This window comes from Megalobrama amblycephala, linkage group LG15, assembly GCF_018812025.1.
Source record: "Megalobrama amblycephala isolate DHTTF-2021 linkage group LG15, ASM1881202v1, whole genome shotgun sequence".
Taxonomy (NCBI): Eukaryota; Metazoa; Chordata; class Actinopteri; order Cypriniformes; family Xenocyprididae; genus Megalobrama; species Megalobrama amblycephala.
The window spans coordinates 17,422,273-17,447,698 of record NC_063058.1 but is presented as its reverse complement, the minus strand read 5'-3'; the positions used below and the strand labels follow the sequence as shown (position 1 = coordinate 17,447,698).

Genomic DNA, 25,426 nt, shown 5'->3' with positions numbered 1-25,426 from the left:
TAGAATAAAATAAAATAAAAATATAACTGCAAGCAGCGATAATGGGCTCAAGCCCCATCACCACCAAAACCCCGGAGGCTTTTGGGAGACTGTGCATGATAGGCAATATGCATTTAAACTGGGTCAATGTAAAAGGATTATGTCAAGATATGAGAGTTTTCCTTTTTCCCTTTTTGTTATTATTTTAACCCCTCGCCATGGTGACACCGTTCGGGATATCCATCCATTGACAATTTAGTGTCTTCAATGTCTAGGCATCATGTTGAAAAAGTTTGGTGTGAATCATATAAACTAGCTAGGAGTAGTAGTTTAAAATTCAGAACCTGATTTAAAAAAAAAAAAAAAACATCCATATTCAAACCAAAATAGCTGACTTCCTGTTGGCCGGAGATAAAGACAGTAAATTAGAAAGTTGTCCGGCTTGATAAGATCAATACATGTACCGAGTTCGGTGACTGTAGGTAAAACTATCCCCCCCAACTTTTGTCAAAAGGTGGCGCTACAGAGCCCCTCCACCACGCCTGTTTCTAAGGCTGGCCGACAACTTTGATGTGGTTGTCGAGTTTCATGCAATTTGAAGCATGCTAAGAACCTCAAAAACACCCAAGAATAGCCCTTTCAGGGCTTGGTCCATAAATAGAGCAGAATAAAATAAAAATAAAAATTCACAGAGCATGCAAAAACATATCTAATTCTAAACATCTGGGAAAAAAAAATAGAACATACACTAGGCTACCATTCAAAAATTTGGGTTCACCAATAATGATATCTGATCAATGAAAACTGAATGGCTGCTGAAAGTTCAGCTTTGCTACCACTGGAATAAATTAAATCTTAAACCATATTAAAACAGAAATCAGTTATTTTAAAATTGTAATAATCTTTCACAATATTACTGTTTATTTTTGATAGTGAGCTGAGCCTTGATGAGCAGAAGAGACTTCTTTCTGTAAAAAAAAAATCTTACCGACCTCAAACTTTTGATAGAATGTTTTTGAAATGATTCAAAACTTTTGGAAGTATTTAGCTGTCTTTGCAGTGTTTGATTTTGGCAGAAATCATGACTCAAATCTGTTATGCATTTCTTGTATATTTTTATATCGTAAGATTTTACAATAAAATACCACAAAATAGACCCCATGCACTACACTTCAAACAATATTAGTGTATTACAATGTGTTATACAGATACATAAAACATGACAATGTCAAAAATACTTGCCTCTCAACTAAAGTTTTCAATAAAAGCAGAACAATGTTCAAGGCTCGTTTTATAACCAAATACTGCTCACACACAGTCACTTCACATGCAGTGGACTTGACACTCTTCTTCTATCTGGGAAATCTTACGTCTAAGGTGTCCTGGGTGTTTACTGCATTGAGTGTGTGCACACATTTAAAGTGATCTTTAACAGAACCGAGAGACTTTTCCCCTCTCTCTCGCTTTCCTTTTCATTAAAGTTGTGAATTGGACCTTGCCGGGTGTCTCCATGGCTGAAATTTCACGGCGTCCATTACGGGGAGGGAGGTGTCCTCAGGGAATTACAGGAGCCTTGGCTACCGCCGGCCGTGCTCTGTCCAACCCACTGCCAGAGAGAAAAACTAAGGTTAGCTGAGGAGAACTCAAATCAGATCAGATGCTGGAAATCATATTTAAAGCTCAGACATAATACACATCGTGGGAGGAGACGAAATCCAATTCCCCGACACTGAAGAGCTGAAGTGCTGCACTGCCATCATGACTATATTGTCACAATGGTCCTCTTAGCACCTGAATGGCTCGTTTTTAGCTTCAAATCAATTGCGATTGTGCCACGGCTGCAAAAATCAGCTCATGAAACTCAGATTTCCCTAAAATGTCTTCATTTTGCATGACATTATGTTGACCTCCGTCTTCCGAGATATGATTTTCGGATTTGGTTATTCTAGACCAGCCGAGGCTATGAGAGGTTTTTTGCCTCCCTTTCGTTTGTTATTATGGTGGCTCGGGGAGCATAAAATGGTTGAGGAGGACAGGGATTGTGAATTATTGAAGATGTGTAGACTGTGCTCCTGAGAGGTCAAAGATTTGCAAACAAGATTTCAGTGCAGTAATGTGAGAAAAGCCTAAAAAAAAAGGAAAAGAAGATGATGAAAATGACAGTGTTAACCTAAAAGAGCCTTTATGGGATTCACACAAACAAGCCATTACATTGGAGTTTAGGTGGGCTTTCTGCCAAAATATCATCACCTGAAAGCACTTTTCCCCTGCAAACTTTTGTGGGTTTAGTCGACTCCAATAACATTTGCACTGCAGTTTTGCACGATGTAATAAAAACACCATATGATGAGAGATCAAATCTTCTTTGTATTATGAAAACATACTATAACTTTCAGAGCTAAACAGTTGCTTCCCAGTTCTAAAAAGAAAAGAAAATCATCTACAGGACTTCCAAAATCTCAGAACAGTAGAAAACATTAGAACATGGCATTAGCAACATCAAAGTCACACGTTCGATTTCAAGGGAATGCATGACCACATTTAATGGATTACACCTTCAATGCAATGCAAGTCATTTTGGATAAAAGCATCTGTCAAATGCATAAATATGAACATAAATGTAAAAAATTACATCACACGTCAACTCCTAGTTGGTGTTTAGACACTTGTGGCCCACCATCACAGTGAGAGAATAAGGAAGAAGTAGGATACTATTATTTCTAAACCCCAAAAGAAATAAAAATAAGATTAAAATGTGACAAAGTGTGTGTATTTTATGTAACTATGAAAAGAATGTACATTTAAAGATGAACTAGATGAGTAAAGTTTGTAAACAAACTTTGGTTTTGGCTTGAGAAAGCCCAACCTGAAAGTTTGAAGTAATTGTAAAAGTTAGAAATAGTTTAGAGAGGGAGGGAGAGAGAGAGAGTTCAAAAAGATTGAAGTTTGAAGGTTTTAAGTTTGAACCAGTTTTAAAAGCTTGAAGTTTAAAGGATTTAAATTTGACATAGTTTTACATTTAAATCAGTTTTAAAAGCTCAAAGTTTAAACGTTTTAAGTCTTTCAAAAAAAAAGTTTTGGTATGTGGTTGCTAGGGTATTCTAAGTGGTTGCTAGGGTGTTGCTATGTGGTTTCTATTCAGGGTGGTTGCTATGGTGTTGCTATGCAGTTACAAGGGTATTCTGGTTGGTTGTTAGGGTGTTGCTATGTGGTTGCTAGTACATATCGCATTGCTAGCATGTTTCAGACAGACAGACAGATAGATAGATAGATAGATAGATAGATAGATAGATAGATAGATAGATAGATAGATAGATAGATAGATAGATAGATAGATAGATGTTAATGAATCTAGGTCTCCAATCCAAACTTTATTTAAAAAATTTAAAAAATTGTGAGCTGTTGAAATTCAAGTAAAGTGATAATCTTTAAGCTCAACATTACCTCAACAAGCGGATGCCAGCGGGCGATGGGTTTGCGTGGGTATGTGAGCATCTCATTCCAGTGATCACGTCCCAAACTCTGAGCTCTGTTTCCCACATGGCACACACCAATAACCTCATTGTGACCTACGCTGTGAATGACAAGAGTATATCAATGCTTAAAATGTGACAGCTGAACCATGACGCCCAAGTGCCATCTACCTCTTCAGCAACAAAAAAATGATGATTTTGCAAAATATTTTTATATATCTTTCACTCTGTGCATCACAAGAACACTAGAACTCTGTCTCCATCCAATTCATTCTCTGTACTCTTGTTTTTGCAGGAGCGATGAGACACTGAAATGCTGCGGTTCGTACTTCTCAAACAGGACAGTGATCTAAATCTGATATGAATCTCTCGCTGCATTGGGAATATACAGCTCAGGCTGTTCCTCAGATCACCCACCAGCACTAAGAATAAACTTCTATAGTCTCTAAGCACTGTGCTTGGCAAAAATTAAAAGCATATTTAATTTAAATGAGACTCCTTTTCAGTTCAAATTTGACACTGAATGCACACTAGCTCCCACCACGCTGCTAGCTGTACGTTTAGATTAGCTCTGCTAAAACTGAAGGACTAACAGTAGTGTTGGGGAAATGACTTTGACAGGACTGGTTTATCTAAAAAAGTAGTACAAGATAATAACAAAATGTAGCTAGCTATATTCTAGCATTGTAAGGGGTTAAAGGTGCCCTAGAATTAAAAATTGAATTTATATTGGCATAGTTAAATAACAAGAGTTCAGTACGTGGAAAGGACATACAGTGAGTTTCAAACTCCATTGTTTCCTCCTTCTTATATAAATCTCATTTGTTTAAAAGACCTCTGGAAAACAGGCGAATCTCAACATAACACCGACTGTTACGTAACAGTGTACGCCCCCAATATTTGCATATGCCAGCCCATGATTGAGGCATTACACAAGGGCAGGACGTCTGGATGTGCACTGCTGAATAATCAGACTAGGTAAGCAAGCAAGGAAAACAGCGAAAAATGGCAGATGGAGCAATAATAACTGACATGATCCATGATAACATGATATTTTTAGTTATATTTGTGAATTGTCTTACTAAATGTTTCGTTTGCATGTTGCTAAATTAAATGTGGTTAAAGTTACCATCGTTTCTTACTGTATTCACGGAGACAAGAGCCGTCGTTATTTTCATTTTTAAACACTTGCAGTCTGTATAATTCATAAACACAACTTCATTCTTTATAAATCTCTCCAACAGTGTGTAATGTTAGCTTTAGCCACGGAGCACTATCAAACTCATTCAATATCAAATGTAAACACCCAAATAAATACAATACTCACATAATCCGACGTATGCATTCAGTATGCATGATGAACACTTTGTAAAGATCCATTTTGAGGGTTATATTAGCTGTGTGAACTTTGTTTATGCTGTGATAGTGTCGAGAGCTCGGGAGGGGGCGGAGAACGCGATTTAAAGGGGCTGCAACCTGAAATCGGCTCGTTTCTAATTATGCCCCAAAATAGGCAGTTAAAAAAATTAATTAAAAAAAATCTATGGGGTATTTTGAGCTGAAACTTCACAGACACATTCAGGGGACACCTTAGACTTATATTACATCTTGTAAAAAAAAGTTCTAGGGCACCTTTAACAGTACAGACATTAAACATACTAAAAATGTACAAGCATATGCAATTAAAAACTAGAACACATCCTAATTTTATATTAAAAAAAAACTTTTTTAAATGTGTAAAATACTGTGCATGAACTCCAATGAATCAGTGAATCATTTTGGGAATCTGCTCATGTAACTGGTTTGAACAAACCAATTCGCTACAATGAATTAGACTTTGACATATTCTCATGTGTTATTGCTTTAGTTTGCTCTGCTGTAAATGTGACAGAGATTTAAATCAGTGATGTAATACTATGATGTCACTAGTTTTAAGATAATGCTAATAAGACGCATTAACACCTTACCGGTCATAGTCCATAACTGCTATTAAAAGACTTATTTGGTCAATGTTCTCAGGTGGAACATCAAAAACAATGGCTTCATTGTAGACTGGATTGAGTGTGTTCCTTTTCGTTGACGTTTTCCTTTTCTTCAGTCTCCGGCCATCACACATTATAGAAACCTTTACATAAGGATCTTAAAAAGACAGAGGAGAAAAAGAACAAATATTTTTTCAGCACTAGCATACATACATAAATGAACTTAAAAGGAAATCTGGGCCCAACCCCACTTAGCACTACTTGTGTATGTAAAATCTCCTGCCACATTCTCAAGTGTTTAGTCGATTAAATCAATGCTCTTTTAGAGAGCCCAGGGCACCCTATGTTTTAACATGTCATGATGACACTGAAAAATCATTACTGCAGAGACAATAAGTCATTTAGAGGTGAGGATGGTGTGGATCCTACCAGACGCTCCCGTGATGTCCATGGCTTTAAGATTTCTGGCTTTAATTATCGTTATTGTAAGTCGTCCGGCAGTTGGCAAGTAACAAAGAGAGAACATCAGATCTCCCAGATCCACATTATCCTACAAGAGACAGAGCAAAACAGAAACAGGATACATTAACTGAAGGAATCATATCAGCTGATTTAGTGCAAATCAAATAACATTTACAAAGGCTTCTTTGAGCTTCTGGTCATTGTAACTGTCTATTTATTCTTTCATTTCATATAAACAAACTCTTTCTTGGAGACAACTGGAACAGAAATTGCTTTTTAAACACTCTTAGTGATCATACCATGGAAAACATGTTTCTTTCCTTACTGTTTTAAGTGCAAAACTCACTGCCATTATGCTAAGGTGGTTGTCAAGGTGTTGCTATGCAGTTGCTACTGTGTTTTGAGAGTTCTCTAGGGTTTCAAAGCAAGCCTATTGGGGATGTTTTGCCTATTTTATTATAATTACAAGTCTGTTTGCTTAGAAAATCAATAGCACACCTTTTTTCAACAAGCTACATGATTTGAAGTTCATTTAAGGAGTTAAAGGATTAGTCCACTTTCAAATTAAAATTTCCTGATCATTTACTCACCCCCATGTCATCCAAGATATCCATGTCCTTCTTTCTTCAGTCGAAAAGAAATTAAGGTTTTTGATGAAAACATTCCAGGATTATTCTCCTTATAGTGGACTTCAATGGGCACCAAACAGTTGAAGGTCAAAATTACAGTTTCAGTGCAGCTTCAAAGGGCTTTAAACGATACCAGACGAGGAATAAGGGTCTTATCTAGCGAAACAATCAGTAATTTTTGAAATAAATTTAAATGTATATGCTTTATATAAACAAATTATCACCTTCCAAGTGCTTCCGCCAAAACCGCATTTTTGTATTGAAGCTGCACTGAAACTGTCATTTTGACCTTCAACCGTTTGGAGGCCATTGAAGTCCACTATAAGGAGAATAATCCTGGAATGTTTTCATCAAAAACCTTAATTTCTTTTCGACTGAAGAAAGAAAGACATGAACATCTTGGATGACATGGGGGTGAGTAAATTATCAGGAAAATTTTATTTGAGAGTGAACTAATCCTTTAAGGCCCATTTATACCAAGGATAACGATAAAGATATAGCTCTAAAAATCATCCTTAATATGAAAGAATAGCAGAATACAGAGAAATTATATAGTTGGAATCACTTTTTGGAATCATGATGATAAAACATAAAAACACTGACAACCAATCAGAACCCATCCTGCTTTAAAGAGCTTGAACATTTAAAGTGGCAGACGACAAACCTGCAACGCTCACTTACAATAGAGTTTTATCATTTGTTGGTGTAGATGCTAATATAGTTATCATAATTGTTATCTTTATAATTACTGTCCTTGGTGTGAACGTGCATTTACAACTCAAATATTAATATTTAGGATTAGGAGCTTCTAGGCACATATTGTTTGTTGAATGTGTCACAATGTAATTTAAGCTTGGCAAAGGCGCTGTTATTGAAGAATGAATTAGTGCCATTCTTATTGAACCCCACAGCAAACTTGCAACTCATTACACATGCAACGACAGACAGGAAGAGGGTAGAAAACATCAAATGATAATCAAGGGCAGAAACAACATACAATATGACCACTTTAAGAAATATAACACATTATTATGTTTTTCTGACATTCAGTAAGGACTCAGTACATTGCTAAAAGATGCATGTAAACAGAAGCATTTCACCTCAAGGGATTCCTGTTCTTGCACTTTGCTCTCCGCTCCTAACAGCGAGCAGAAACCTGCTGCCTAATTATCACATCTGAAAATAGCCACAATTTGCACATTTTTTTAATTAGAGTTGTTCGTATAACAAACTAAAAATGTGATCCATAATTAACATCTCATCAAAATGAGCTTCAGTGTAGTGGGAGCCAATATACTAGCATAAACTATCGCTTTAATGGTGAGCATATCAAATGCACACCTCTGAAAAATATGATAATAACTGTTTATTTTTATTTGAATGACATAGAAAGTATAACAACAGTAGCAATTGGCTAATGGCACCACAAGAATGCACACATTCCCAAGTCTTACACAAGCTGATGTACTGCTGTTTCATCTATCTTTCTATATATTTATCTATCTATAAAATCAACTTTCTTCCCCATTCTGATGCTCAGTTTGAACTTCAGCAGATCATCTCGACCATGTCTACATGCCTAAATGCATTGAGTTGCTGCCATGTGATTGGCTGTTAAGGTATTTGCATTAAAGGTGCCCTAGATTGTTTTTTACAAGATGTAATATAAGTCTAAGGTGTCCCCTGAATGTGTCTGTGAAGTTTCAGCTCAAAATACCCCATAGATTTTTTTTAATTAATTTTTTTAACTGCCTATTTTGGGGCATCATTAACTATGCACTGATTTTTTCAGCGCGCCGCCCCTTTAAGAGATGCGGTTCCTCTGCCCCACGAGCTCTCGACTATATATACATCACACAATCAAAGTTCACACAGCTAATATAACCCTCAAATGGATCTTTACAAGATGTTCGTCATGCATGCTGTATGCATGCTTCGAATTATGTGAGTAAAGTATTTATTTGGGTGTTTACATTTGATATTGAATGAGTTTGATAGTGCTCCGTGGCTAACGGCTAACATTACACACTGTTGGAGAGATTTATAAAGAATGAAGTTGTGTTTATGCATTATACAGACTGCATGTGTTTAAAAATGAAAATAGCGACGGCTCTTGTCTCCGTGAATACAGTAAGAAACGATGGTAACTTTATCCACATTTAACAGTACATTAGCAACATGCTAATGAAACATTTAGAAAAACAATTTACAAATATCACTAAAAATATCATGATATCATGGATCATGTCAGTTATTATTGCTCCATCTGCCATTTTTCGCTGTTGTTCTTGCTTGCTTACCTTAGTCTGTGCACAGATCCAGCCGTTAATACTGCCTTTCCTTGTCTAATGCGTCGAATGGGCTGGCATTATGCAAATATTGGGGTCGTACATATTAATGATCCCGACTGTTACGTAACAGTCGGTGTTATGTTGAGATCCGAGTGTTTTCCGGAAGTCTTTTAAACAAATGAGATTTACATAAGAAGGAGGAAACAATGGGGTTTGAAACTCAATGTATGTCATTTCCATGTACTGAACTCTTGTTATTTAACTATGCCGAGGTAAATTCAAATTCTGATTCTGGGGCACCTTTAACGAGCAGTTGAACAGGTGTACCTAATAAAGTGGCCGGTGAGTGTATATAATATTTAAAATGAATTTCATCAGAATAAACTTGTGAATGGTCAAAAGAAAGAAAAAAATAGACTACATAGACTAATAAACAATGCTAAACCAGCTGCTTGGACAAGCCCCCCAGAGCAAACTACAGTTAAATGCATTACCCCAGAGCACAAATGTGATCTAGGACACTATGTAGTTCCTGGGTCACCATCGGTCAACTGTTATGCATACATGCAGCTCTGTGGTTCATCTCAGCGCGTTAATGCAATGACACAACAGGATGGAAGAGAAGACGACGGACATACATTAGCAATGATTCAAAGTGTGTGCAGAAACCAAATGGGCCTTTAATGCACACGGCAGCCAAGCACTGGCTGATCCCACTGCTGCCAGAACTTCCACGTACTGTCAATTATTAACTGATCTATGTTAATGGACACGCTCTGCACTGGGATCAGATGGGTGTGTAGTGTTGCTGAAAGCATGTAAGAACTCTTAACATTACTTAGTCTCTCATATCTTTCTACCCCCCAAGGATATAAGAGAATGATCTCGATGTTGCATGAGGCCCATCAGTGGGCATAAGAGAATCTTTGTTTTGCTTTGCAAAATATTATACACTGATCAGGCGTAACATTATGAGCACTGACAGGCGAATGAATAACACTGATTATCTCTTCATCACGGCACCTGTTAGTGGGTGGGATATATTAGGCAGCAAGTCAACATTTTGTCCTCAAAGTTAGGCCTTCAAATTGTGATGGCTAGAAGACTGGGTCAGAGCATCTCCAAAACTGCCGGTCTTGTGGGGTGTTCCTGGTCTGCAGTGGTCAGTATCTATTAAAAGTGGTCCAAGGAAGGAACAGTGGTGAACCGGCGACAGGGTCACGGGCGGCCAAGGCTCATTGATGCACGTGGGGAGCAAATGCTGGCCTGTGTGGTCTGATCCAACAGATGAGCTACTGTAGCTCAGATTGCTCAAGAAGTTAATGCTGGTTCTGATAGAAAGGTGTCAGAATACACAGTGCATCACAGTTTGTTGCGTATGGGGCCACAGAGCCGCTGACCAGTCAGGGTGCCCATGCTGACCCCTGTCCACCGCCGAAAGCGCCAACAGTGGGCACGTGAGCATCAGAACTGGACCACGGAGCAATGGAAGAAGGTGGCCTGGTCTGATGAATCACGTTTTCTTTTACATCACTAGCATGGCCGGGTGCGTGTGCATTGCTTACCTGGGGAACACATGGCACCAGGATGCACTATGGGAAGAAGGCAAGCTGGTTGAGGCAGTGTGATGCTTTGGGCAACGTTCTGCTGGGAAACCTTGGGTCCTGCCATCCATGTGGATGTTACTTTGACACGTACCACCTACCTAAGCATTGTTGCAGACCATGTACACCCTTTCATGGACACGGTATTCCCTGGTGGCTGTGGCCTCTTTCAGCAGGATAATGCGCCCTGCCACAAAGCAAAAATGGTTCAGGAATGATTTGAGAAGCACAACAACGAGTTTGAGGTGTTGACTTGGCCTCCAAATTCCCCAGATCTCAATCCAATCGAGCAGAAAAATCGATAAGCAAAATAAACTCAAATTCAAGATAAATGATCTGAAAACAAGTTCTATTAATTACATGGAAAACTCTCAATTTGTTGACTTTGTTTACATTTGTGACCAACAAAATATATGATGGATTGATCTTCAACAAGGTTTTTAAAATAAACAAGTAAAGCAAAAAAGAGAGAGACTTACCCTAAACACCTGAGACTTGAGGTAGACTACCTAAAAAGCTTGAAACTTGAACTTCTCTAAAAGGCTTCACACTTGACTTAAACTCTACTTTAAATGCTAAAGACTTGTTTTAAAGGTATTATTTCCACTGAAATACGAGAAAATCACCGATTTAGCAAATGGGCTTATGCTGTGTGCATGCAGGTCATGGATTTACTGCCTTTCTGGAAGTGACTTTGAGGACTGTAAAAGGAAACTGCATGAGTGGTCAGCACACCTCATTGGGCTTCTAAGGCTTCCTGACAAATCTAATCATCTGTGATTGTGTGTATTTGAGGAGCTCAGAGGGCCTGTTAAGATAGATCAGTCCCATTCGAAGCAGTTCAGAGCCCTCAGGCTTCTTGCACAGTAGGAGGCTCCATCTATTACGGTGAAGTAGAAAGGTCATGGAGGCAGGCAGCAGAGATAGGCTCATTATCTGGCCAGGTCGCAGCACTGCGTCCGGTCCTGTCTGCCATGCTGAGAGTTGTGTTCATTAATTCTCTACAGGGATGAACTGGAACTGGATGGTGTTTTCCTGCCTCACAAGGCTCAGACTCAAGTGCAGTTCCACAGTGAAAACTACTTCTCTATCACCTTTAATTGCCTTTCAAATGCTGGAACATGGATTCAAACATTGATAAAGGATCAGTTTACAAAACCATTCCTAAAAACATGGGGATATTTAAAGGGATAGAAAATTAAAATCAGTCATTATTTACTCACCCTCATGTTGTTCCAAACCTTTATGATGACTTTCTTTCTTCTGCAGAACACAAAAGAAGATTTTTTTTTTTTTTAAGTTACAAGTTATTTGGCTCCAAAAAACATGTTTGGATCATCTTTTCTTTTGCGTTCCTCAGAAGAAATAAACACTACCATTCTAAAGTTTTGGGTCAGTTTTTGCTCTTTATTCAGCAAAAATGCATTAAATTGATCAAAAGTGAGGGTAAAGATATTTATGATGTTACAAAAAAAAATCTATTTCAAATAAATGTTGTTCTTTTGGACTTTCTATTCATCAAATATTCCTGTCCGGTTTCCACAAAGATAAAGTGATGCCCATGTATTTGAGTTAACAATTTTGCATTGTAACTGTGCTGTGTTTTATTTTAAAAATGGCAATATAATATTTCCTGGCATTTTTATTTGAATAAAATTGGATGGTATCCTAGTAACAGCCAAGTATGCAGAAAGATCAATAACTGTGATGGCCTGTGGGTTTGGTGTAATGTAGGCAGTTTGTGTTTGTTGTTCTTTGCACATTATAATTAATGTCTAGGAAAGGAAGTATGGGTAAGGGAGTAAGGTAATGTTTCCTCTTGTTGCCTTTGTTTCATCCATACGAAGCACAGCTTTCATTAACAGAGAGGTAAGGTTGACTCTTGTTGCAAATTAAATCCTAAATTGGATTCTCCTCATCAAGCCAAATCCTGGTTGCTTCATTATAATGACAAATGCTTTGTCTTTTAAAGCAAGCGGCACACAAAATTAAGAAATAAAATGCTAGAGGCTTTTGTTTAAACGATTCGTTCACTGAAATGTCATCATTTACTCAGCCTCATGTTGTTCCAAACCTCTAAGACTTTGTTTCTTCCTTGTTTAATGTTTATGATGCTATTTTTTTAAGATTAAACAGTGATCAGGAGCTCGAAAAAGAACAAAAAACATCATAAAAGTGATAAACCATGAAGCCATAGAAGCTTTGTGTGACAAAATGTATGACAAAAAGTCTTTATTCACAGAAAATCTTGCTCTTTGCTGAAGATTTCAAATGTCATTTGTGCTTGACATGTGTTGACATATGGTGTCAATGATGTCAAACCTGGTGTGATGCGTCTTGAAGTTTGAACATACATTTGTGTGAATGAGTTTTAGAGCACTACATCAGAGATAAATTAATGACAATTTAAATTTTGCTTTATATTTTTTTACACATATCTTGTTTTCCAGTAAAATTCATTAAATAAGAAATAAAATAAATTTACTTGAGAAGCAGCAATCTGCCTAATATTAAGGCTTTTTCTCATTGTTTTCGTCTTGAATACAAATGTATTTTCTCTTACTGCACTGGCTGATTCTTTCATTTTCCAAAATGATTTATACTTAAATCAAGTGAGGAAAATCTGCTAAATTTGACCAATTATACAATGTAGACTATTGAGTCAATGACGTGACGGGTCATCTTTTTGTCCAAAGGCCTTAATAATAATAAAAAAACAAAGATATGACATCCAAAGTATGTTAGGTAGTACAACTAGATCTCTTTTATCGAATCCAAAAGGTTTTAATTATATTTTGCTACATAAAAATGTATTTTAAAGATTTTGAAGTGTCAAAAGGTCATTCGGTTTAACCGTCCAAAGGCCAATACAGGCATTTCATTTGTGATTAAAATATCTTAAAATGTAATAAATGTATATATTTTTTAGTCTGGCATGATTTTATAATATCATATATTAACATATTGCAAAATGGTATTAAAATTATGTGTAGAAGTCTTTGCTTTGTTATGAGAAAGAATGTCCGGTAAAATCAATTTCACTGAATGACATTCACTGATATCATTCGGAGTAACCAATATAAATGGACCATTTTGGATCAAGTCATGCGGTCAATATTATGTGACAGGATGTGGCATCATTCAGACACCTGCAAAGGACCACATGGTCGTGAAGCAAAGTAACTAACTCTCTCTTAACTATTTGTTTTCACTTGCTCATACGCATGTCCCGAAACATCAGGTCATTCGGTACAACCGCTATAAAACATGGAAAATGTTGTAATATTTTATAAACTTGTACCAAATATAAAATGTTTGATTGTCCTTTTGCCAGCTAGCTAGATATCAGCCTGTTAACTTGCCATTGTTTGAAAATATTGTCATTCGGTATAACCAAAAGTGTCATTCGGTAAAACCGAACGCAGTGTTGCTTCTCAAGTAAAATTCAACTTTTTTCCCCCAAAGATTTTTCAAATATTCTTTCTGGAAAATAAGAAAAAAAAAAAATACTCCACAGCCTTTTGTGTTGCATGAAATAAATAAAGGACATTAAACAGTTTTTAAAAGAACATGATGGTGAGTAAATAAATTTTCATTCATATGCAGAGCCCATAGAACTTAAAGCAATGCAATTGATTTATTGTAGCCAAACAGTAAAAATATCACAGTAAATTAGCAAAATAAGACTGTTCATCTACAAACCCGATTCCAAAAAAGTTGGGACACTGTCCAAACTGTGAATAAAAACAGAATGCAATGATGTGGAAGTTTCAAATTTCAATATTTTATTCAGAATACAACATAGATGACATATCAAATGTTTAAACTGAGAAAATGTATCATTTTAAGGGAAAAATAAGTTGATTTTAAATTTCATGGCATCAACAAACCTCAAAAAAGTTGGGACAAGGCCATGTTTACCACTGTGTGGCATCCCCTCTTCTTTTTATAACAGTCTGCAAACGTCTGGGGACTGAGGAGACAAGTTGCTCAAGTTTAGGAATAGGAATGTTGTCCCATTCTCGTCTAATACAGGCTTCTAGTTGCTCAACTGTCTTAGGTCTTCTTTGTCGCATCTTCCTCTTTATGATGCGGCAAATGTTTTCTATGTGTGAAAGATCTGGACTGCAGGCTGGCCATTTCAGTACCCGGATCCTTCTTCTACGCAGCCATGATGTTGTAATTGATGCACTTGGTCTGGCATTGTCATGTTGGCAAATGCAAGGTCTTCCCTGAAAGAGACGACGTCTGGATGGGAGCATATGTTGTTCTAGAACTTGGATATACCTTTCAGCATTGATGGTGCCTTTCCAGATGTGTAAGCTGCCTATGCCACACGCACTCATGCAACCCCATACCATCAGAGATGCAGGCTTCTGAACTGAGCGCTGATAACAACTTGGGTTGTCCTTGTCCTCTTTAGTCCGGATGACATGGCGTCCCAGTTTTCCAAAAAGAACTTCAAATTTTGATTCGTCTGACCACAGAACAGTTTTCCACTTTGCCACAGTCCATTTTAAATGAGCCTTGACCCAGAGAAAACGCCTGCGCTTCTGGATCATGTTTAGATATGGCTTCTTTTTTGACCTATAGAGTTTTAGCCGACAACGGCGAATGGCATGGTGTATTGTGTTCACCGACAATGTTTTCTGGAAGTATTCCTGAGCCCATGTTGTGATTTCCATTACAGTAGCATTCCTGTATGTGATGCAGTGCCATCTAAGGGCCCGAAGATCATGGCCATCCAGTATGGATTTCCGGCCTTGACCCTTACGCACAGAGATTGTTGGATGATATTATGCACTGTAGATGATGATAACTTCAAACTCTTTGCAGTTTTTCTCTGAGAAACTCCTTTCTGATATTGCTCCACTATTTTTCGCCGCAGCATTGGGGGAATTGGTGATCCTCTGCCCATCTTGACTTCTGAGAGACACTGCCACTCTGAGAGGCTCTTTTTATACCCAATCATGTTGCCAATTGACCTAATAAGTTGCAAACTGGTCCTCCAGCTGTTCCTTATATGTACATTTAACTTTTCCAGACTCTTATTGCTACCTGTCCCAACTTTTTTGGAATGTGTAGCTCTCCAAAATGAGACAATATTTGGCATGACATTTCAGAATGTCTCACTTTCAACATTGATATGTTATCTGTATTCTTTTGTGAATAAAATAGAAGTTTATGAGATTTGTAAATTATTGCATTCCTTTTTTATTCACAATTTGTACAGTGTCCCAACTTTTTTGGAATCGGGTTTTTAATTGTACCTTCAATTGTGCTTCATACTGTTTCTTTCCCTGACCTCTATTCGTGTCATGGTAAAGTGGGCGGGATGTGGTGGGAAGGGGCGTTGCAAGGGGCTATTAATGCTCCGAACACACCCTCTTTTTGTGTGTGAGAGACATTAAGGGTTGGACCTCATGAAACCAATTCCTCTCTGGCGAGGTAATTGAATTACGCCCTTCCATCTGTAGACTATAGGATAACAGACGCCTCTGCTCTCATAAGCACTTAAATCAAGTCAGCGGTAAAATTATGGTCACTTGCGCACTGTGAATGAAATTATAGTGCAGTTGTGAAGAGGTTGAATAAGGCTTGGAGACGGTCTATCTAGTGTGATTCTCAATCTCCAATCCCACCCACCCCCACTCATTCAAAGGCTTATTAACAAGGGCTGGTTGCCACATTAGAAAGAAAGAGCATAATGAAAACATTGAGGAAAGTCAGGGCAAAGTAAAGAGGCTTGTTAACATTTGCTAAATCACTGATTTTCCGTTTTGTGACAAGACCACATGCAGAAAGTAAATATGTACTCTAGCAATAGCACAAAACCTTCGAATTTCAAATGAATTAAACTCAGTATTTGGGCATTGGTATTGGTCTTATATTTTGAACTGTTTGTCTTACAATTGTGAATTTTACATCTGAAAATTGCAACCTAATTGTATCTTTATATCTCAATTGTGCCTTCATATCTCAAAATTGTGGTTTTACATCTTGTAATTGTGTCTTTATATCTCAATCTAACAGATGCAACTAATTTTCATAACTGCGACTTTAATTGTCCCTTAATTTCCTTTTTACAACTTTTCCATTATTCATTTACATATAGTGTCATCAGCAATGTATCTAACCAAACATTTGTCAAGTTTTTCAACAACTTTTTCCTTATGTCTGTTACTACAGCCCACGCCAGGGTTGCCAGGTTTCACAACAAAACCCACCCAATTGCTACTCAAAAGTAGCCCAAAACAAGCCCAATCGCATTTCGGGGGTGGGTTGGTGGAGAACACGAAACGGTACCCGGTTAAAAAAAATCGCATATCGGAGGGTAAAATCTGCATTTTTGCACGGTTCCCCTGGAAAAATTCGCATTCCATGGGCTAAATATCATGTTATTTGGGGTCGCTTCAACTCGCAGACATGAAAAACAACCCGCATCAACAGTGTTAAAGTAGCTCAATTCCGCGCGAAAACTGCAGACTTGGCAACACTGGCTTACGCAGACCCAGTCTTTCTCTTTCAACAGCCGTAGAGCTTTATATTATCTGCGAATGCAACAAGCTTTACTGACTTCAACTGCAGACTATTTCAAAATGTCTGCTGAAACACCTCTGTCTTTCATGTCGAGGTATGCTTAAAAAAAAAAACACACACACACAAGAAAATACAGGTTTTGCATTTTTACAACTCTCTGAACCTCAGTCAGATTGTTGTATTGCTTGCTGTAGAATGATGGCATGGGATTATGATGAATACAATTGGATTAAATTTACTTTAAAGGCTACTTTTCTTCAAAAATAAGTTTGGGGTCAGTGGAATTTTCCCCCTATTAATACTTTTATTCAGCAAGGAAACAGTAAATTGATCAAAAGTGACAGTAAAGACATTTACATTTTAAACAAAAGCTGTTCTTTTGAACTTTCTATTCAAGAATGCTGAAACAATATAACTGTATCCACAAAAATATTATGTAGCACAACTTTTTTCAACATGAAACGATTCTTGAGCAGCAAATCAGCATATTACAATGATTTCTGAAGGATCATGTGACACTGAAGACTGAAGTAATGATGCTGAAAAATGTGGCAACAGGATACGCATGTACACTAATGTGAAACAAGCAATTATCCCATGTCACACTCATTCCCGGTCTATCCTAAGTGTTTGAAAGCCAAGAATTGCTGGATTATAGCCTCCGTTTCAAGTTTACAAAAAGTGTCATTTCAGTCGCAATCCAAGGTAAATGTCTCATGGTTAGAGGTGAATCCTGACAGGAGATTCAATGGCACTAGATCCTGCTGATCGACCTTTTACACTTCCGGATTAGAGATGCCTCAATCTTTCTCTCTCCAGCTGGGTGGAATGGATTGGCCTTTTCGTACATTAACTAGCTGGTGTTTTATTTATAGGCAGAGTGGAATTACACCTTGAATAGATCTGAGCAAACATAATCAGTCATTCAGATTGGAATGCAAATTACTTGCACGCAAAAAAAACGGAAAGGTTAAAGTTGCTTTTTTTTTCCAGAGTTGATATTCAGAAAGTTGTATTTACATGTCATGATAGTGTACGGTGGATTGTATTTCATTTCAATCTAAGACCGGCTGTGCTGCTGGAACTCTCATGCATTTTTAAGAAGTTACTCAGAATCCCTAAAGTAATATAGAGAGTTAGCATGAAGGTAGAGACACTCTGACATCTGTGCTACACTGTTAGCTGATCGATGCCAGTTATATAGAAATTAACCTGATACAATCAAATAGAGACAGCAGAAAGATGAATGGTGCAAATTATATATATATTTATTTATTTTTGCCTTTATTAATCACGTCAGCTCTATCCAATAAGAAACGCAAACATGATTTATCATTATAGAGTGCTGCAGAGATGAAGTCAAAACCCAAAAGAATAATTCGCCAGAGATTTTCCTATTGGTTTTTACATTTATGAGTAAAATAAGATCCGTGGTAAACATATTTTGACGATACTTGGATGTTTTGCTCTACAATGTAAATTACACACATCCATAATGGAAAAAGCAAATATTAAAGTTATGTTTATTTTAATAAGTAACTAGATAAGAACATTTGGGGTGTGAATGTGTGCAGTTTACCACAGACCTTATTTTACTCATAAATTGAAAAACCCCATCATAAAAACACATAGGAAAAATCTCGAGGGAACCAGTGGTGAATTAGTCTTCTGGGTTTTGATGTCATCCCTGCCTGCAGCACTCTATTAAGTGGGGAAAAGCCTGATTTCCACTTTTAAATTCAACAAAAAAACCTTAAACATTGACCCTATTTACTTTCTCAGAACACAAACTGTGCTTTTGTAATCCTCTGAATCAGGGTTGCCAGGTTTGCATAACAAAACCAGCCTGATTGGGGGGGGTCGCTCGAACCCATGGACTAAAAAAAAACAACAACTACGGCAACAGTGTAAAAATAGCCCAATTCTGCGGGAAAACCGCAGACTTGGCAACTCTGCTCTGAATTGACTTTAGTTAAAGGATTAGTCCACTTTTAAATAAACTTTTCCTGATAATTTACTCACCCCCATGTCATCCAAGATGTCCATGTCTTTCTTTCTTCAGTCGAAAAGAAATTAAAGTTTTTGATGAAAACATTCCAAGATTTTTCTCCTTAATTAGACTTCAATGGGCACCAAACTAATTTTGACCTTCAACTGTTTGGTGCCCATTGAAGTCCTCTATATGGAAAAAAATCCTGGAATGTTTTCATCAAAAACCTTAATTTCTTTTCGACTGAAGAAAGAAAGACATGGAGATCTTGGATGACATGGGGGTGAGTAAATTATCAGGAAAAGTTTATTTAAAAGTGGACTAATACTTTAAAGGGATAGTTCACCCAAAAAATGAAAATTCATACTCAGGTGTTTCCAAACCTATATAAATGTCTTTGTTTTGCTGAACACAAAATATTTGGAAGAATGTCCCATTGACTACCATAGTAGGAAAAATAAATACTATGGAAGTCAATGGCTAGCATTCAAATTTCCTCCAATATGGTGTTTAACACCCATGTTTCACCATTGAAACCATCCTTGGTTAAGTTCCATCCTAGTTTTTTCCAATTAAATATCTTGTAGCAATGGAAATATGTCAGATTACAAAAGCAAAATGGGCTGCAATGGCAATTGACTCTGACTTTAAGGTTTCTCTTAGATTAATTGCTTTATGAATGTGTGCCAACAATGAGCAAACACCAGAAAACACAACTGTACAATTGTTTAACTGGCACTAAGGTCATCGACATATAGTAATAACTGCATTTTATGTTATCGAGATGTAAAGTCTTACAGCATAGCATTACATAAGTTATGTTAGATATACAATCAAGCCTCCAAAAATGATTAATGCATGGATGGCACGTGTGGATTGTGTTCCACCAAGCTGGCGGTCCCTAGAGGTATGGCCCACTTATATGAACTGAAACAGCCTGTGATGCTTAGACACTAACCTCTAGATCCAGTGAAATACATTGGTATCAGCTCTTTCCAATAAATATTTATAAAGAATATGGGTTTAAAAAGAAGTTAAAAAGACATGAAATTCCTGATGGACTAAAATAAACATGTCAACAGTATTGACTACTTATTTATAGCATGGATAACGTTCATATATGCAGTATGGCTGCCAACCCTAAGGGAACAGAATTGAGATCCACATCAAATCCCTACAGGATGTAGTTTTTCCTGTATTTTAACACCTTACAACCAAACAGCTGGGAATATTTAGGTTATTGCATATAAATCAGTTTAAAATTTTAAATTACAGACAATGCTTCAAAACAAATGGTGAAAGTCATCAGCCAAACAGAAGTCAAACAGGTTTCAAAATATCATGAGAGTGAGTAAATCACATTTTTAATTTTTGGGTGAATTATTCCTTTAAGTATTGTACGTCATAAGACCACCTGCACACAAAAACCTCTGTGTTTCTTTCCTGGCTGACGGCATTTACTCCCAGACAACTGGCACAAGTCCACTTATAAGCCGGATCAATTTCACCCCATCAGACATCTATCCTGCGCTCCTCCATTTAAAACAATAAACCTAAAACCACCGTATATTCATGTCAGAACAAACTCTCCAGCAGCCATTTCAAATATAGGTCACCCCTACGTGGGCCATGTGTGATTATGAAATATTCACGCTTCTCAAAGTATATTTTTATGTTGCTACCTCTGAAGCATGAAAGTGATCAGAGGAGAGAAAAAAAAACTATCCTCAAATATTTTCACTTGTTCTTTCAGTATGACCATTAAATAGAGCAGCCACAAATGGTCTAATAGTCATTCATAGTGTTAATGAACTGTTAACCCCATTATAATCTTGCCAAAAGTACACAGTAGTGTTCGAACTGGAGAATCTGTTAAAACAGAGGTTGGGGATCTTAGCAAATTGCAACACATTTAACTACTATTTATTAAAATGACTTTTAATGGTGAAAGACCTCAAAAAAGAAAAGCGAGATGAGATGCATGTTTATAAGTAGTGAAATCAAGGAGATATTATATATACATTTAGATGATTTAATGTTTTTGAAATAATTCTCTAATGCTCTCCGAGGATTAATTATTTAAAGAATACAGTAAAATCTATGGAAGCTTGTTTCCGCCATGGAATAAAAAATAAAAAAGGTAACTGTGGCTTTTTATCTCACAATTCTGACTTTTTTTCTTATATAGTTTTTTCTTATAAAGTCAGAATTGCAAGTTATAAAGTCAGAATTGCGAGTTATAAAGTCAGAATTGCGAGATATAAAGTCAGAATTGCGAGATATAAAGTCAGAATTGCGAGTTGTAAAGTCAGAATTGCAAGTTATAAAGTCAGAATTGCGAGTTATAAAGTAAGAATTGCAGGTTATAAAGTCAGAATTGCAGGTTATAAAGTCAGAATTGCGAGATATAAAGTCAGAATTGCGAGTTATAAAGTCAGAACTGCGAGTTGTAAAGTCAGAATTGCGAGTTGTAAAGTCAGAATTGCGAGATATAAAGTCAGAATTGCGAGATATAAAGTCAGAATTGTGAGTTATAAAGTCAGAATTGCGAGTTATAAAGTCAGAATTGCGAGTTGTAAAGTCAGAATTGCGAGATATAAAGTCAGAATTGCGAGTTATAAAGTCAGAATTGCAGGTTATAAAGTCAGAATTGCAGGTTATAAAGTCAGAATTGCGAGTTATAAAGTCAGAATTGCGAGTTGTAAAGTCAGAATTGCGAGATATAAAGTCAGAATTGCGAGTTATAAAGTCAGAATTGCGAGTTGTAAAGTCAGAATTGCGAGATATAAAGTCAGAATTGCGAGTTATAAAGTCAGAATTGCGAGTTGTAAAGTCAGAATTGCGAGTTGTAAAGTCAGAATTGCGAGATATAAAGTCAGAATTGCGAGTTATAAAGTAAGAATTGCAGGTTATAAAGTCAGAATTGCAGGTTATAAAGTCAGAATTGCGAGATATAAAGTCAGAATTGCGAGTTATAAAGTCAGAATTGCGAGTTGTAAAGTCAGAATTGCGAGATATAAAGTCAGAATTGCGAGTTGTAAAGTCAGAATTGCGAGATATAAAGTCAGAATTGCGAGTTATAAAGTCAGAATTGCGAGATATAAAGTAAGAATTGCAGGTTATAAAGTAAGAACTGCAGGTTATAAAGTCAGAATTGCGAGTTGTAAAGTCAGAATTGCGAGATATAAAGTAAGAATTGCAGGTTATAAAGTAAGAACTGCAGGTTATAAAGTCAGAATTGCGAGTTATAAAGTCAGAATTGCGAGTTATAAAGTCAGAATTGCAGGTTATAAAGTCAGAATTGCAGGTTATAAAGTCAGAATTGCGAGTTATAAAGTCAGAATTGCAGGTTATAAAGTCAGAATTGCATTATATAATCAGAATTGCGAGTTATAAAGTCAGAATTGTGAGTTATAAAGTCAGAATTGCATTATATAGTCAGAATTGCGAGTTATAAAGTCAGAATTGCGAGTTATAAAGTCAGAATTGCAGGTTATAAAGTCAGAATTGCAGGTTATAAAGTCAGAATTGCGAGTTATAAAGTCAGAATTGCAGGTTATAAAGTCAGAATTGCATTATATAATCAGAATTGCGAGTTATAAAGTCAGAATTGTGAGTTATAAAGTCAGAATTGCATTATATAGTCAGAATTGCGAGTTATAAAGTCAGAATTGCGAGTTATAAAGTCAGAATTGCAGGTTATAAAGTCAGAATTGCAGGTTATAAAGTCAGAATTGCGAGTTATAAAGTCAGAATTGCAGGTTATAAAGTCAGAATTGCATTATATAATCAGAATTGCGAGTTATAAAGTCAGAATTGTGAGTTATAAAGTCAGAATTGCATTATATAGTCAGAATTGCGAGTTATAAAGTCAGAATTGCGAGTTATAAAGTCAGAATTGCAGGTTATAAAGTCAGAATTGTGATATAAAGTCTGAATTGCGGGTTATAAAGTCAGAATTGTGATATAAATCAGAATTGCGAGTTATAAAGTCAGAATTGCAGGTTATAAAGTCAGAATTGCATTATCAAGTCAGAATTGTGAGTTATAAAGTCAGAATTGCGAGGTATAAAGTCAGAATTGCAGGTTATAAAGTCAGAATTGCATGCTATAAAGTCAGAATTGAAAGTTATAAAGTCAGAATTGCAGGTTATAAAGTCAGAATTGCGAGTTATAAAGTCAGAAGCATGATATAAAGTCAGAATTGCATGATATAAAGTCAGAATTGCGAGTTATAAAGTCAGAATTGTGTGATATAAAGTCAGAATTGCGAGTTATAAAGTCAGAATTGTGATATAAAGTCAGAATTGCGAGTTATAAAGTCAGAATTGCATGATATAAAGTCAGAATTGCGAGTTATAAAGTCAGAATTGTGTGATATAAAGTCAGAATTGCGAGTTATAAAGTCAGAATTGTGATATAAAGTCAGAATTGCGGGTTATAAAGTCAGAATTGTGATATAAAGTCAGAATTGTGAGTTATAAAGTCAGAATTGTGATATAAAGTCAGAATTGCGGGTTATAAAGTCAGAATTGTGAGTTATAAAGTCAGAATTGTGATATAAATCAGAATTGTGAGTTATAAAGTCAGAATTGCAGGTTATAAAGTCAGAATTGTATTATCAAGTCAGAATTGCGAGTTATAAAGTCAGAATTGCGAGGTATAAAGTCAGAATTGCAGGTTATAAAGTCAGAATTGTGTTATAAAGTCAGAATTGTGAGTTATAATGTCAGAATTGCAGGTTATAAAGTCAGAATTGCATGCTATAAAGTCAGAATTGAAAGTTATAAAGTCAGAATTGCAGGTTATAAAGTCAGAATTGCGAGTTATAAAGTCAGAATTGCATGATATAAAGTCAGAATTGCGAGTTATAAAGTCAGAATTGTGTGATATAAAGTCAGAATTGCGAGTTATAAAGTCAGAATTGTGATATAAAGTCAGAATTGCGGGTTATAAAGTCAGAATTGTGAGTTATAAAGTCAGAATTGCAGGTTATAAAGTCAGAATTGCGTGATATAAAGTCAGAATTGTGAGATAAAAAGTCGCAATTACCTTTTTTATTTTTATTTTTAGTGGCGGAAACAAGCTTCCATAAAAAAATTTAATATTGTTTAACAATTTAAATAACTGTTTTCTGTTTTGACATTTTAAATTGTAATTTATTGCTGTGATGCAAAGCTGAATTTTCAGCATCAAGAAACATTTCTTATTATTATTACCAATGTTAAAAACTGTTCTGGTGCTTAATATTTGTGGAATATATTGTGGAAACTGTGCTGTCCTTTTAGGATTCTTTGATGAATAGAAAGTTCAAAAGAACAGCATTTATTTGAAATAGAAATCTTTCATAAAATTAAAAAAAAAATGCATCCTTGCTGAATTATTTAAAAAAAAAAATCTTACTTACATCCTTGATTTCCCTAATTATAAACATTTTCAATAAATATACAAATAAATAAATACAGAAAATACATGCATATACATTAGAAAATGATTATAATTACTGAAATTAAGGTAAACGCACACAAACTGTTCTTGTGTTTGGATTAATTTAAACTGACACTATCATCAATGTACAAATTCCCTGCATAGATTCCAATAGCAGCCTCCTGTTCCTGGATAAATCCATCTCGAGTCACACACTCAAAGCCCCCACAGTGTTGCAACCCTACATACGGCAGATAATACAACCTACAACTCATTTAAACCAGGTGATGAAACAGCCTTGCTTTCCTCTCACGTATGTTACTTTTCTCACTACTTAGAGATTCTGCCACAACAACATTATTTGAGAGGACTGAGCACACAATGTTTAAGGGCAAATTCAGCGGCAATACTGACAAGACTAGCATATATAGACACTAAAAGACTTACCGCACTAACATAAAGGATATCCCTGCAGAGCTTGGTTTCCTGTGGAAAGTCAGGTAGATCCAGGAAGTTGTCCACCACCACTTGGCCAATGACGTCGTGACGCGAAAATCGGTCGAAGTCATAGACGCTGAAATGGAGTTTGCGCGTGGGAAGCTCAGTGTACGCCACAGGAAACAGGAAAACCTCGTCGAAGATGGGGTTCAGAGTTTTGCGGTGTACCTTGGTTTGATGCTTGGTTTTACGTTCTGGCAACAGGTAGATCTTCACGTATGGGTCGGAGGTTCCCGTAAAGTCCTTGGCAGGTAGATCTTGGGCCTTGTGGATCTTCACGATGAGCTGCTCCAAGTCACAGTCGTATTTGAGGATGAAGTGCAGGCGGCCGCAGCTGTCAGCTCGCCTGACGTCGTCCCCATCCACCGACCGCTGCTTGTAGAGCTCAGGCTTGATGCGTCCCAAGCTCGGACCTGTTATGGACTCCTGTCTCTGGAACTGGGCCATGTTGAAATCGGGGTTGGAGACGTTCATCTGTCTCCGGATGGAGTTGTGCCTGAAGTGAGAAGAAGGGGGGCAGATGTCTTTTGGTCAACACTATGCTAGACATC

The 25,426-nt window shown here is 36.7% G+C and overlaps 1 protein-coding gene across 1 annotated transcript in view; it reads right to left on the bottom strand.

The window, feature by feature from the left end:
• Nucleotides 1-1,072: 1,072 nt before the first annotated feature.
• syt9b (synaptotagmin IXb) overlaps nt 1,073-25,426 on the bottom strand; it is a 34,725-nt gene continuing 10,371 nt past the window's right edge. The window contains exons 3-7 of the mRNA XM_048158916.1: nt 24,825-25,371; nt 5,864-5,984; nt 5,420-5,591; nt 3,424-3,553; nt 1,073-1,585 (exon numbers count right to left, since the gene is read on the bottom strand). Coding sequence (XP_048014873.1) covers nt 1,514-1,585; nt 3,424-3,553; nt 5,420-5,591; nt 5,864-5,984; nt 24,825-25,371 — 1,042 coding nt within the window. The 3' untranslated portion in view covers nt 1,073-1,513. The remainder of the gene's footprint in view (nt 1,586-3,423; nt 3,554-5,419; nt 5,592-5,863; nt 5,985-24,824; nt 25,372-25,426) is intronic.